Source organism: Parambassis ranga, chromosome 5 (assembly GCF_900634625.1).
Source record: "Parambassis ranga chromosome 5, fParRan2.1, whole genome shotgun sequence".
Lineage (NCBI taxonomy): Eukaryota > Metazoa > Chordata > Actinopteri > Ambassidae > Parambassis > Parambassis ranga.
In genome coordinates, this window is record NC_041026.1 from 26,540,771 (window position 1) to 26,555,821 (window position 15,051).

The 15,051-nt window shown below is 40.7% G+C and overlaps 1 protein-coding gene across 3 annotated transcripts in view; it reads right to left on the reverse strand.

Annotated features, from left to right (window-relative positions):
• chl1b (cell adhesion molecule L1-like b) overlaps window positions 1-15,051 on the reverse strand; it is a 56,014-nt gene that overhangs the window by 22,976 nt on the left and 17,987 nt on the right. For all 3 annotated transcript variants that reach the window (XM_028406543.1, XM_028406542.1, XM_028406545.1), the window contains exons 2-5: window positions 4,448-4,632; window positions 2,152-2,260; window positions 1,779-1,969; window positions 1,090-1,212 (exon numbers count right to left, since the gene is read on the reverse strand). In XM_028406543.1, coding sequence (XP_028262344.1) covers window positions 1,090-1,212; window positions 1,779-1,969; window positions 2,152-2,260; window positions 4,448-4,547 — 523 coding nt within the window. In that variant the 5' untranslated portion in view covers window positions 4,548-4,632. The remainder of the gene's footprint in view (window positions 1-1,089; window positions 1,213-1,778; window positions 1,970-2,151; window positions 2,261-4,447; window positions 4,633-15,051) is intronic.

Here is a 15,051-nt window from a genome sequence, read left to right on the forward strand (position 1 = left end):
TCTCTGCATCGTGGTGCGTCACGCGGTGCTGCAGGGCTTGGTTGTTGGTTCCAGCTCTGCAGAGGGCTCCGAAGGTGCAAAACACCGGTTCAGCACTTCCACACAATTCACTACGAGACTAAACATGCTTCTGCATACAACCTGCTATCAGAGAGCGTCTGTACAAGGGACGTTCTCCAAAACTACGGAGCCCCTCTGTGACATGGTAAAAGAAATAAATTGTGGCCACGAATTATGTATAACGTGCGCACTAAATATTGTTATTATTAGTTGTAGTATAGTAGCCCTATTAGAATTCATGGACCGGGCGCATGGGAGCAGGCTGCCCGGCCAGAGAGCAACCTCCCCGTGCAGCAATGAGCGTCCCTCTCTGGGGAACGTGCCGGAGTACTGGGGGGCTCCAGGAGCGCAGGGGAGTGGAGCGGAGCGTCCCTCTCCCTGTCCATCGTGTCGCTCCCTGCTGCCCGCTCCTGCCCGCGTATATGCTGTATATTCATATACATTTTCTGATCTGTTCATCTGAATGCTAAGACGTTATTTTGTTTGTTGTGTAAGATATAACATATTACAAAACAGCATACACAGTTTTTATTGTTTAAAATAATGACATCGGGGACTGTTGGCCCTTGGAGAGTTTCGCATTATCGAATCTGGCCCTCCCCGAAAAAAGTTTGGCCACCCCTGGTCTAAAGGTAAATTTGTGTAGCAGAATTTAGTTAGTTGATACCTAATTAGTGATCTCCTCTTTTTGGTTAGACTGGTATAAAATGTTAAAGCCCCACAAGCTATACAGGAAAATCTGGGTATGTATTTATGCATGACTTTAATGAGCTAGATGCCTCTTTGTTGCTAGGACATGCCTTTGTGTTTGAAAAAATCTGACTATACTGTCTGATGGTATACCATACTATATATTCTGTGTGAACATGTTCCAGTGAAATATTTAAAATCATTTTTGTTTGTTAAACTGACCCATCTACAAAAGGTCAGTGGGTGGTTATTATAATAACATGTGTCTAATCTTACCTACTTACCTCTAAAAGGCACATAAACCACTCTAAATTCATCTAAATAGAATGTATTACTTACTGATAGTCATCCAGTAGATCTGCAGAGGAGGTATGCCTTTAGGTGGGTCACATTTTAGAGTAAAAGGCTGGCCTTCCTCCACCACCACAGGATCAAGTATCTCTTTAGGGAATTTGGGAACATCTAGGAAACAAACAAACACAACAGGAAGTGAATTAAATAAATATGGATGAAGAAGAAATTGTGTAGTTCCTCTCTCCTCCAGATGATGGCAGTATTAGCATTCTTGATTTCTATGTGAGGACCAGGTATCATTCAGTAAATTGAATCTTGTGGCATTTTGTTTCAGCTCCTGGCTTGCAGACAGAAAACAGACATTACAACAACTATTGTGCGCTGCCCTGTCAGTGTTGCTGAGCAGTTGAAACTTAGCCAAATTTAGTCAAAGTCCCCTGTGGAGTAGATTTTCTTTGACAATTTATGGACTGGGCTTGAGAACCAAATGAAAAATGTAGCAAGCAAATTGATGGAGAGGTTAGATCACGTTCAGTGTTTTCCCCAGCACAGGGCTATAGATGAGTGCTCTGGAGCCTCAATGACTTTCGGCCATGTCCATTACAATGAATAGCTCACAATAGAGAGGTGCAGTCATTATATGGGGCTGCTGGTGCTGAATCACCATGAAAGCACTGTAACGGAGCACTCCACACACACAGTCACACACACAAACATTGATGAAGGTTACTCACTGGGCACAATGAACTCAATCTCCCTCGATATGGCAGTCCCCACTTTGTTTGAGGCATAACAGCGATAGGTTCCCTGGTACTCTGTAAGGTTCCCATTATTGGGTATCACAAAGGTCCCAGAATTCTCTTCTTTCATCAGGCGGGGGTCTAGAAAAGGGTCAAATTCCTGCCCATTCTTCATCCATCTGAATCTACATGACGAAAGCCAGTATAGAGATGTTAGGTTCTTTGGCTAACACAACATGCTTCTTTTTCCAGGTTCAAAACTCAAAGGTCCCAAATGCAACATGTGCATGGTAAAGTGTTAGTTACTAGTGGCTGCTAACAAGCTGTCCACGCTCTTAACTGAAGTGATACAAGCTTCAGTACTCACTCTGGTTCGGGATTCCCTTTGGCTTCGCATGTCATTGGGAAGCTCTCATCAAAAGGGAAAGCGATAAGAGAGCTGGGAGACTGTGCCGTGATGGTGGGCAGCTGCTCAACTGGGCAACACACAAATAAACAAGCATGAAAATGAGAGACACACGGAGGCCTTGAAACAGAGAGTACAGTATCTCACATATGATATGACTGCAGTGGTTTCCGACTGGCTTCTGACTGTTTCTAGACTCAGAATGGACAATGGTGTTAATAGATTATTTAATTTGAGGTATAGTAGTATACTAGTATACATACATTAAAGCAAACATGCATTTAAAATCATTTTAGAAAGTCCAATGAGGAAAAACCTAAAGAACACCTAAAAAATAAATTAGTGGCTTTTCAGCTTTAAATAGTGACCATTTGGAGTGTCTTGACCAGGAGGTTGAAACCACTGTATAATGTATTATATTGTAGTGTGTGTCCAGCTGTGTCTAAGTGCAGGGGCTGCATCCAAAAAGTGATAGTGTCACAGTGGCATGTTACACAGCTGTCTCATTCAAATGTGGCCTAGAAATACAACCTGCTTTGCCCTGAGGGCAAATAATGACACAGGTGGATGCTTTACAGCTCAAAAAGAACTTTTAAGAGATAAAAATGGCATTATGTGACAGTTATAAACGATCATTAACACATATAAAGGTCAGGAAGCCTTCAAAGGATGCAGATCCTCAATTAAGACACAGCTTTTATGCAGAGTTCTATCCCAAAACATTAGATATTCACAATGAATTAATTCTTCTAATAATAATTATTAGACTAATTAATTATTTAATGACGAAGATGAGGCGTGGATGGAAAATGACCAACATACTGAAGCACTAATATTGATGGTAAAGGAAAAGCAAATGCCAAAAGTCCCAGAGTCATGACTGATGACACATGAGGTTCAGATCCAACAGATCTGGCTATAAGTAAAAGATGCGGCTGAGCTTAAGACTGAGCCCAGAGGACGTCATTAATACTGGCTACACCACAGCAGAGTGAACTTACTGTTTACGTGACCTAAAACTATATAATCCATGGCAGCAGGGGGAAAACAAACAAAACACAAACCAGTCAGCAGTTTGAGAATAATCCCTTCTTGTGTCGACTTGTAAGACTTATACACAACGCCTTTTAAACACATACATAATAATAAAACCAAACAGCAGACAATTAAAAACATTTTTGACAGTGAACCCAAAACTGCATTTGCCTTTTTCAGAGAACCTGTTAGAAGTGTTCTTTATCGAGCCCTTTAGAGATATTCTGGATAATTCAGAGGAAGAGGTTTGATATGCGTTTCCAAGGAAACTGGGATACACAAAGACCCAACACAAAAAGACACAAAATAATAATTGCTGTAAATATATTCAATTTACAAAATGCATTACAATTGTAACAGTTTTTAGTGTGATTTATTTCCCTCTAAATTATTCAGCACTGTTTTGATAGAAGCACTTGATGAACATGTTTTCTGTAGAGGAGGATAGACAGAACCATTCACATGTGACATTTCCTTACTTCTATTTACTAAGAGTAAATTGTAATATGTGTTTTATGTGTACAGCACAATCAGGCATCATATTAAGATTTATCCAATTTAATTTAGCTAATGTAGTGTAACTTCCTCAAATGACCTCTTGAGGCCGGATCCAAAATGTAATTACCATAAACCTCCTTTAGTAAACTTAACTTAACTTACGCCATTCATAAATACAACTTTTAATAGACTCTATGTGCATTACAGGATGAAGAAAAATAATAATAAAGAGCTTTCTGACAACATAAAAGTAGCATGTAAACACAACACATAGCTGCGCCTTAGTCATGTTTCAGGTGACCTGAAAAAATCCAATATTCCCACTCTTTTAGATCTGTTTTCGGTCTCCAGACACTATTTATGAAAACATCTGGTGCTTTAGGTGCTTTTGCTATGTTGGTACAGAGCAGGAAAGTGTTACAGCATTTTTTAAAGCTTTTTCCTCCAAAACTGTGACCTGCCGCACAGGAAAATGACACTATTAAAGTGGTAAAACAGAACTGAAACAGCTGTGGCTGGGAATGTAAACAACAGGCTAAAAAAAAAAAAAGTTAAATGTTAAGGTCTTTTGATAATGAGTGGTAAAATTTCCATTTATCCAGGTAGTTTTAGAGCTACTTCACAAACGTTTTAGAGTATTTTTCTCTCCTCAACAAAAATTTGAGTAAAATTACCTTTTAACACTATGCATGAGCTGGTGCTGTGCTGAACATTCGGGACTCACCTTCCAGTGGGATGTCGAAGGCTGCGGTCATTTGAAAGGCACAAATACAAGTGACCACGGCCAGAACTGCCAGCGGTCCCGGGCTCCTCTGTAACCTCATGGTTTCAATGAAGATCTTTGATGTTTTCAATAAACAAAAAGTGCTCTCCTCAGTTCATTTCCCTGGTGCGATGAAGATGCGGTACCTGTGGAAACAGCACAGACAGGGAAGACGTCATGAATCCACCCACGCAGTGACAGACAGAAAGGCAAACCCCAAACACGACAAATCCCCCGTGACTGGGAGCCCCAGTGCTCCCTGCTCAGACAAGCATAACCAGGCACCCCGCGCATTTTCATTTGCATCAACTATGTTTCGCGCTAGTTTAAATTTTGCTGTGACAGAGAAAAAAATCATAGGAAAGTCTCCTCTCACCCCCACCCCCTGGGATTCAGATTGTTTTGTAGTCTGTGAAAGTGTGCAGCAGAAGGTATATTTTTCATCTGACACTGAAAATAAATAAACAAAAGAGGCAGCCTGTGGATTTATTAATGCATAGCAGATGTTCAACATAACAGAAGAAAACGTTTATTTATTCAGAAATGAAGCTGAGATTGAAATCACATCAAATTTTCTATCAAAGTTGGTATACTATTTAGCCGTTTTAATCGCTCTGCTATTTTGATGTGCGCCTGCATGTTTCAGATAACAATGAGTCCCTAAGATTAGGAGTGGAGCGACAATTTTATCTACATATTATTGCAGCAAACATTGCTGCCTGAGGGGTGTGAGACATAAAAAGCATACATAGTTAACAGTCAGACAGAGTAAGCTGTCTGTACTCACACACTGACAGCCTGCAGAGTACAGAGCACTGGATCATTTTCCAGATAACAGAACAGAGTCTAGACTGTAATGAGCACATGATCGGTCCAGGGTGCAGAGGTAGAGAAGGATGAAAAGGAAGGATGTATGGGAATTCTAATGTCTGGAGCAATGCTCTGTAAACCCTCTGGGGTGTCAGTTCATTAGTCTTCCTCGTGTTGGCTGTGACCCAGCTCAGCAGGTCATGCTGGAGTAATTAGCTCAACAGCCAACACCCACCTTAATAACAAAACAGAGAAATAATAGCACAAAACTAAAGTTTGTGGAAAATGTGAAAATCATAAAGCTGCTGGACTACAGGGAGTCTTGGTGGCACTCATGTAAAACAGAAATGATTATCATGCAAGGGGCATCACACGGAAAGTCCAGTAATTGCAATTGCTGCATTAGCGTTGATAGGAAATCCAATTAATGTCAAAGAAGGCGTGTGTGTGTTGTTAAGCAGCAGTGGGCAAGATATGAGCTGTACAATAACTAGCACATGCTCAGCCAGCTGTGCAATGTCTTTAAAAGAGCTTGCTTGAGTCCAACTCTTGCTCTTTTCTAATCTTCTTGCTGCCTTAACAAATTCAATAGGCAACACTGAGGTCAAACTCCTCTTCGAGAGATGTAATTGAATAATTGACCACAGAACAAAAGAGTCAATCTCATTCTCTGGATGCAGGCCTGTTTTCAGATCACCGTGCACTCTGAACTTTTCAACCATGTCTCACAGTAATGGTATTAACTCTGTCTATGACTCAATACCGGCTTTTCTCAACCAACTAGTGACCTCTGCCCCACCTGGCTACACCATCACCTCCATGGTTTGAGAAGCTAAGTGCGCTATACATAATATACATCCACCCCACTCAATCATAATTCATGCCTATTGACTTTGCTGCCAAAAGAAGATTTGTGTGTCGAAGTTATAAGTCATCTAGAGCCCCAGGCTGTGCTTTGTTTCTGTTGTTCCCAGACAAGGTGATTTATGTTGCTAAACACAGATTAAAATCAAAACATAAGGGCTTTGCACTAATTGGCTTGTGCTTTGTTGGTAAGATTGGCCTGGTTAAGAGGAAAGGGTGGGAGGTTACAATCCCCACAAGGGAATGTGTTCTCATTGTCTTATTGTGCTGGCCGAAATCCTTTACCAACCAAGCACCACCTTAGATGGATTACACTTTGTTCAAACTGTGCCTGATAATTTGCCTTCTGATTTAATTTGTTCTCCCCTCGTTAAACATTTATTGAGAACAAACTCGGCCATCTGGCTGAGGGAGGTCCACTCAGAGCTTAACTGCTGCGAGTGATAATGTCTACATTGAGCTCACAGGGTATGGTGCCTATTTGGTACCTATATGATGCACAGGAGAGAGAGAGGAGCCTCTTCAAGCTCGCCTGATTTAAAGACTGTTCTTAATCCCCGCCCCTTTCAGGAGCGATCACACCAGCCTGAGATTGATGAAGCTGGCAGGAGGTTAAAAGCTGCTTGCTGTGGGAAGGCCAGTATGAACCCTAACCTTACTTAGCCAAGGCTCAGAGGGGACAGAAGCTCTGCAGCAGAAGAGGCACATAGAGGGAAATTAAGGGATGTGGGCCAAGTGAAATCTGCCTCTGTACTTTAAAGCTCTCTCTGAGTGACAGATGTAGAGCACTGTCTGACGAAACTTTCTTCTTGTCAACAATACCAAATCACTTTCAAATGTAGACCAATTTCTTACAAAGGCATTGTAACCTCATTTCACAATCATCATAAATGCCACGATAAAGGACTACGGTACTTAAATTTTTAAATCTCAAACTTGAACTTTTCTGGGGCAATATGTAGAGAAACAGGTCATTATGAGTTATTAATTCCCAATTAACATATTATATGATTAACAAAAAAATAAGCAGTTATGTGTCTTAAAACATATGTGACAGATTAATTTAGTAACAAAATAATTGTGCACATCATCCCCAACATTTAATTAACTAAAAACAAATGGTGCAGAATTGCAACATTTTCACATAATTAATGAATAATATTCTTGTTCAAAAGGGAAGGGAAATATATATACATATATTGCATATCCTCACATTCTTCACCTCAGCTCTCACTGTGTGTCTTGAAACTTTACTCCATAGAGTACTGTATGTATATGGTAACACAGCTTCCACTGAGTTTTGCTTAAAGAAACAATTCTGGCACTGCTCCACAGGATAACTGGCAGGCTCTGTCTGTTTCTTCACTCCTGTAGATTAGCCATCTGGTCTATCCAAACACTTGAACTTTACCCATAAACAAATGTACAAATACAGTACATAAAAGGATCACACACTGTCAAGAATGTATAGGTATTTCCAGAAAAAGGGCCACATCGGCAACTCATTTCCTAGGGCATTCTCTATACTTGTGGATGTGTTGTTTAGTAACAGGGTGGGGTCCAAGCTCAGCCATTCAAAGTTCACTACAGTAGGCTGTCAATTTGGCACCATCTGCTCCTTTCTCACACAAAGAAAACAGGCTGAGAAGTGTGGGCCTACTGTAGTTTTAATGTGCAAGCCTGTAATAGGATTAAGCAGATCCTCGTCTTGTCAGGCAGGATTAAAATATTCTCTTCGCTAAAGACCTGCGACGGGAAGACAACAGCTCCACACTCCTCTCACGGTCCTGATAATGCCTCCACACTGATTCCCATTTGATCATTCAAGAACAATTAAAACAGCGGCCGAGCTGATTAACACTAAACAGCCATTGACTCGTATTGCTTCTGATGTGTTTAATGAGTGCATAGCTTTTTTTTTCGATAGTTGTTTTGTTGTTTTTGTCCAACATGCTGCTCTTTTGTTTTATAATTCTCACAGACTGTCTAGATCTCAGAGGGAAAAAAAACGTATAAATAGCCAAAACTTTTAATGTACAAATTAATTTCCCTCTGTGTTTACAAATTCTGTTTATGTCGCCTCGCTCTTGTGAATATGAAACAGACTGTATTCTAACCTTTGGCAATGATAAGCACTATCAGTATTCTTCTAAAAGCGAGGCCATGCATTCATCCATTATTAAAATATTAGTGGCAAGAAAAAAACAGAAACAAGATGCTAAATGAGATTAGGAATTGGAAGCAATATAAGATAATATGCTTGCTTAATTGAGATTTTGCTTGATTTTACTGAACTTGAGAAAGCATGACAGTTCCAATTATTACACTATCAACATTTCAGGCGGTCTATAGGGGAGCATAGCTGGGTGACGGAGTGACAGGATGAGGATGGAGGAGGCTAATGGCGGAAAAATGATGTGTGGAGGAACGCGGCTTAGTTGGGGACAAAAATAGGGAGGCGTTACAGATGAACTGTGGGGTGTGTGACCTCTGTGTCCTGTATGAACTAATGAAGAATGACCTTCACGACACTACATGACCTCTCACAGCCAGCGAGAGTGGGGAATACACTACATATAACCTGCAGTGCTACAACAGGATAATCCTGTCACAAGCTAAATTCACCAGAAAGCTCAATCATTTTAAAAAGAAAGAACAACTGAAGAGGCTGTCAACCACTAGAGGTTTTCATCTTGTCAGTAATGTGCATTTTTCTGAAAGCTCTCTCTTCACTTATTCCACGAACAAAAGGCCTTCCCCAGCCTGACTAGCTGCTCTTTGTGTGTCTGAAAGCTGCTTGTCTCAGTAAAATATGAGGTCTGCTTTTACAGTATTATATAATCAAAAAAATGTTATGTAGAGAATGAAACTCAGCCCTTCTTACACATATTATGACTTTTAATGATGGCTTGCTCCATAATTTATATGCTTAATGAAAACTGATCACCAGTGCATGTCATATGACACAGTAATAAATCATGCAGGATGTATGTGCTATGGATGCTAAAACTACATAGCAGATGCTGTCAGTCCTCACTCTGAACCTGATTAAAGCTCAAGGCTTCAGAAAGTGCACTGCACCTGTCTGCATCACAGCTTACAGATTTTTTTTTTCATTTTTCCCTCTGATCTGCTCTCTTTGAAGTCCCACAGGAGGTCCCCTTGCCCAGGACAATAATCACATTAGCGTGTGATCCTCACTGAGTAGCCGGCAGAGAGATGAATTCACAAGTTGGACTGCAGGGACTGGAAGATTATTTTGTGTGAACTAACACAGCATGTTCCTCCTCACATTCATTCACTATGTCTGACTGATGCTGGCAATTTCCCCAGACGAAACTGTGCCACAGCAAGACATGATCGATGGCTCTTATATTCCAAATCCTTACCTCCATCAGACCCCGAAGCAATTTATTTCTGCCAACAACCAAGAATTTCTGATGTTCCTTCAGCCGCTGGAAACCATGTTTTCAAAAAAACTGTGCTGCTTCATCCATTTTAATCCCTCCAGGTGTCTGATATACATACAGTCTAAGTGATAATTTCTATCTGTGAAATGAAAGCTTCTCTGCATTTTGATTTCCTGTTTCGTGCTAAAGCTGAGCATCTGGACAGCGTTACTTTGGTTAAGCTGTTTGACACAGCTGTCGGATATGTGGCCCAGTTCCTGCGCCTCTCCATCACTTAATAAGGTCGACCTGAGGTTGTGTTGAGACACATCGGATGGAATGAGCTTGAGACCAAACACAAAATTTTTCAATATGACAACGCAGAATATAAGCAACAGCAGAAAAAGCCCTAAAATGTTTGTAATGCAATTTATAACCCAGTGGTGAATCCCTTAACTGCCTGTGAGTCATTACAAGTTACACAAACAAGCAGCACTAAATCAAGTGATGTTACACAGGGTATGGACTCTCTTCACACTCAACGCCAGCTGAAAGATTTTTAACTGCAACTTGAACAGAGACGAATGGAAATTCTGATTGAATGTCATAACATTGCTACAGAAAAAGAGCAAAAATTTGCATGTCATGTTTTCATCATTTTCAGACAGAGCTGGAGCTGATAACCATGACAACTGCAAACTCACATGACCTTGGAGCAAGTTGTTTGTACACTTTCCTCCTGACAAACAAAAGCCAGAAGTGAGTGAGTACTAATGTATTTAAAAAAGGGGCAGTGTAATGGATTTGCTAACCGCTAGCAGGAATGTTATGGCCGCTGTTTCAAAGCTGAATAATTGCCAACAGATTCAAATGTATATTAGATATGACAAAAGACAAGAAGCTGTCATATTCTACTCTCCTGGTTCTCTGTGTTGTACTTGAAGCTAATATTTGCTACAGTTTCATTACGGTCTGCCTTTAACATGATTTTTTTTTCTTTTTTACTTATCAAACTGATAAAAGCAAAGCACTTCAATAACAATACAACACATCTGAATGGATAAATAGCATAGTAAATGACCCTAACTGGAGGACTGCAGTGAAGCATACGGAGGTCAGTTTAACAGACTAAAAATGTCAATTTACCTTGGCAAGAAGCAAAGGGTACAGTGAAGGAAAGTGAATGTGGATACAGTCCGTATTTGTATAGTGAGAGCACTGGAAATCATTCTGTCATGCTGTATTGTAGCTGCAGTCAAATGCTGTGTAAAAGCATGACATGTAATAACTGTGAGGCCTGATACTATATAGTTAGAGTCAGCCTTACACAGAATGCCATGCAGCATCAGCCAATATATAGTCTTTATATAGTATAGTATTAGATTTAGTAAAATATTTATACATGTTTTCAAATAATGGCAATGATGTCATCATAGGCTACAAACACACACACACACATCTCCAAATACCACCTGCGTAATACCACATGTCCACATGACTTACAGTATGTGTGCTTGTATTCTATAATTATTATCATCATTCACAACTACAACTGAAATCTGTTTAAACAGGGAAAAAATGTAAATGATTTGGCTTCGTTCTTCAACATTAACAGCTTGCTGTGATGACCTGATTCGCTCTAATTTTCACTAATTATTAAAAACTAATTATTAAAAAAATGCAATGGCAATTTACTTCACTAATAGGATAAACACATCACTTTCTAAAGTTAAGTGTATGTAATTAAAAAGCAAGAAGCAAACTGATGAAGCAGTGCTGCTTTATATTCCACTTTACAATGCAAATAACAAAAGCTTTCAGCCTAGTGAATAGCTTTTATATCTAAAAAAAAGTCCAAACACAGCACATGTAATATGTACAATATAATGGCTGAAGAGAATCCCTCACAGTCTACTGGATACTTACAGGCTTTTACACCGCTCCATGCTCTGGTCCCCATGAGAGTAGTAGCAGTTTGCTTCCAGGTAATAACATCCAGAATGAAAGGAAACAATAAGTTGTGAAAACTGGGGATTGAAAGTGCTGAGCTTGTTATATGTTGTGTCATAAAGGCTGTAGATGGAAGACGTACAGAGGCACTGTAGTCACATATGTTGCCCAAGCGTCAAGCTTGGCAAAGACGCTCATTAAGCCTCTGACAATCATTCCCACAAAGCTCGATCTAAAGGCTATTCACTTGGTGTGTACAAAGGAGAGTGAAGGAATGCAAGTTCCATCTCGCCCCCCTCTTCACTGCCATAAAAGATGTCTGCAGCACCTGAAGTCTCAATGAAAAGTGTTTATTTACAATAATCAGCTGATGGAAAAAATAAAGCAGCACACTGGGTGGGAGCACAGATCACCCGCTGTGTAAAAATCTGTTGAGTTTTGCTCCTGCTGCAATCTTCTTCTGTCAGCCAGTGACAATCTCCTTAATTGCTAATACTTCTGAAGAATGTCGCCCAGCATTAGTCTGGCATTGTTGGAGCTTTTAAAGCGCACTACTCTGTCTTATTGCCCTGCTGTAAGCAGGATGATTTTCAATTTCTTTTAAGGTTGTGTCTAGATTCAACTGGACCTGATTGTTCCACACTGTTGAGCAGGACTCCACAATCATACAGATGGAGAGGAGGCTGGATGACATGTCAAGGGAAAGCTCAGTGTGCTGAGACTGTCGATAAGAACCTTCCACCAACCCAGGAAAAAAAAGGCAGTCTTTCTCCCACGACACATGAGGGGGAAGGGAGGAAGCTACCCCCAGTCTGGATGATGTATGATGTGGACCCTCGTCAGACACTAGGGTTTTAACGGGGAGAAAGGCAGAAAATGAAAGGGGGAGGAGGGTCATGGTTGAATTATGCTGATGTGGGTCGTAACCGCAGCGAAAAACCAAGCAAAGCAATGGCTGCTTCCAAGGAACTTGCAGCCACAAATGACAAGGTAGTTATCACAGGGGCCTCACAAATGCTGACAGTTGGGAAATGGTAAGATGGTATACTTTCATTGGGCTGGCCAGACATATTTAGTAATACAACCATTTCATATGAGATATTTTAATGTGTAAAACGTCGGCAGCAATCTAAGATTGTAATCATTTTTAACCTACACTGCTTGCATTAAATGTTACTGAAAATATATCTAAATTGGACTTACAAATGTAGCTGTAAAGTGAATAATGTTATCAGTGACATTTCATATTGTGAAGCTAAAGGTTTTTATTTAGTAAACTAGACAGACGATGAAATGGTTGAAGAAAATGCTGACACTGATGCTGAGATTCTAAACTGTGAATGGGTGGGTATTGGGGAGGGGGGGACACTGGTCTTTTCATAATGAGTGCAGTCAGCCAAAGTCAGTAACTGAGAACACTCACACGCCTTTGCAACACCATCGCCAGGCCCTCAGAGGCTATAAGCACTCTTTGAGCTACAACAGGATGGAGCTTCCATTATGGCCACACAAACAGAAGGAAGCCTTATGAACTTTGCACAAATGCTTAGTGCTCCGGGGCTGGACAGCTCTGGAAGTTGGGCGAGATGGGTAGGTACTGGGGCGAGCTGCCAGTTCCGAAAAGCTTAATGTTCATGCACCCGGGCCAGACAAACCTGACATTGTCCTGGACACTGCCCCGGGGAAAGCCTCTTCCCCTTTCTCTCCACCACTCTGGCTCATTCACACTTCCAGTGCAGTTGACTCACTGATTTGGACATGACTTAGAGCGGAGAAAAAGGCAAACATTTATTCACACTTTGAACTAAATGCAAAATGCTGTAAAAGAAGCAAGGGAAGAAGTATAAGCAGATGAGGCAACTCAAACCCTCATGAATTCAAGTGTTTTTTTTTAAATTCCTGCTGTCACCATGTTCCTTTGCACCAGATGTGTCATTGTCATATGCTGTGACTCATTCAAAAATTCAATTTAAATTGAGATAATCCACAGCGCCCTCACAGAAAATGTTTACAAGAGCTTTAATTTATGACATATCTTATCTCCCCACAGCAGCAATCGCTAAACGTTATCTGACCACTACAAGATGGAAGTCTGCAGCTGTATCATGTTGGTGGAATTAAAATAATGATCTCTTGACCTGCTGCCCCTGTTGGGCACAGCTGAGCAAGAAGCAAGCAGAGAGAGAGCAGAGAAAGAAAAATGCAGGTGGCAGTTCATGGCCCCACTAAAAACTCAAAAACTGGTGTGATACCTAGAAAAATCTCCTTGTCTGTCAGGATAAGATAAATGTTGTAGAGTTTAATAAATGAGTTAAGGCTGGGCCATCAATTTCCTTGAAGGACAACCAGATTGCTGAGAAAGCATGAAGACTGATTTACACTTTTCTAACCATTTGGCAAATATGCTGGCTGCACACAGAGTGAGGCTTTTAATTGAACTTTGGGCATATGGCCCATTGCACCAAAAAGTCGTCTGTTAGTCAGTCTGTCAAAAACGGTCAATAAGCCTCTAACCTGGCACTCACAGATAGAAGCAGGGGAACCTGCCTTTGGCTGATACCAAGTGCTGTATTCTCTGCACTCTGAATCAATATGAAAACCAATGCACTTCTGTGTATGGTTGTCATGGTAACAGGTGCCCCTATCTTCATAGACATCACTTAGGCATTGAAAGTTCTGCTGGGCTGATGCATTGTGCAGCTGCTTACTGCAGCGGGTTACATGAGCCTGCCTCTGCGATTATTTCACAGTTTGGGAATGTTGTCACAAACAAGCTGCAACTTCATTTGAACTCCGGAAGAACCCGCACATTACTGCCAGAGATGTGGCTGCTAATGTTTATGACCAGACAAAATTCCAGCAATGAAATTACCCACATTTATGTGCAATTCTCCATTATCTGTGACACTTAAATGGTCCCCTCAATTATTTCCAGATCTGTGTTGACAGCTGGTTTATTCAGCACGGCACACTACAAAGACACAGATCAAACAACACCTTAAAACAGACAAATCAAAAAAGAACATCTGAGGGGGGCTGCACACATCATGTAGTTTATCTGAACTATATTAAATATTTAGCATTGTAATAGTAGTGTAGCCTAAGAAGTGCCGGCAAATCACTGTCAATTAAGTACCATGTCTTTCAAGTTTAGTAAAACAATACAGAGCTGACAGCAGCACAGGAGAAACACTGTACCAGACTGTTATCCAGCTCTTCTCAGCCAGACTGCCGGCCATCAGAGCAGCACAGATGGTGCGTGCAGCGATCATGGCAGTGATCAGGGGATCTCTACTCCTGATTAGCACACCTACTGAACACAATGTGCACAACAACGTCTGTTCCATCTCTGACTGCACAACACCTACCGTAAGCAAGAAAACATTAAAACAATGTATGAAATCTCTCTAAAAATTCTAGTAATCTAGGATTTACTTGCTTTAATTACAACTATCTTGTCATTATTCCAATGCAAACATAGTGAAGATTGTCGTCTTTTTTAAATCAAAAGTAGTGAGTAGTAAGTGAGCATGATCATTTGAACCAGTTTTA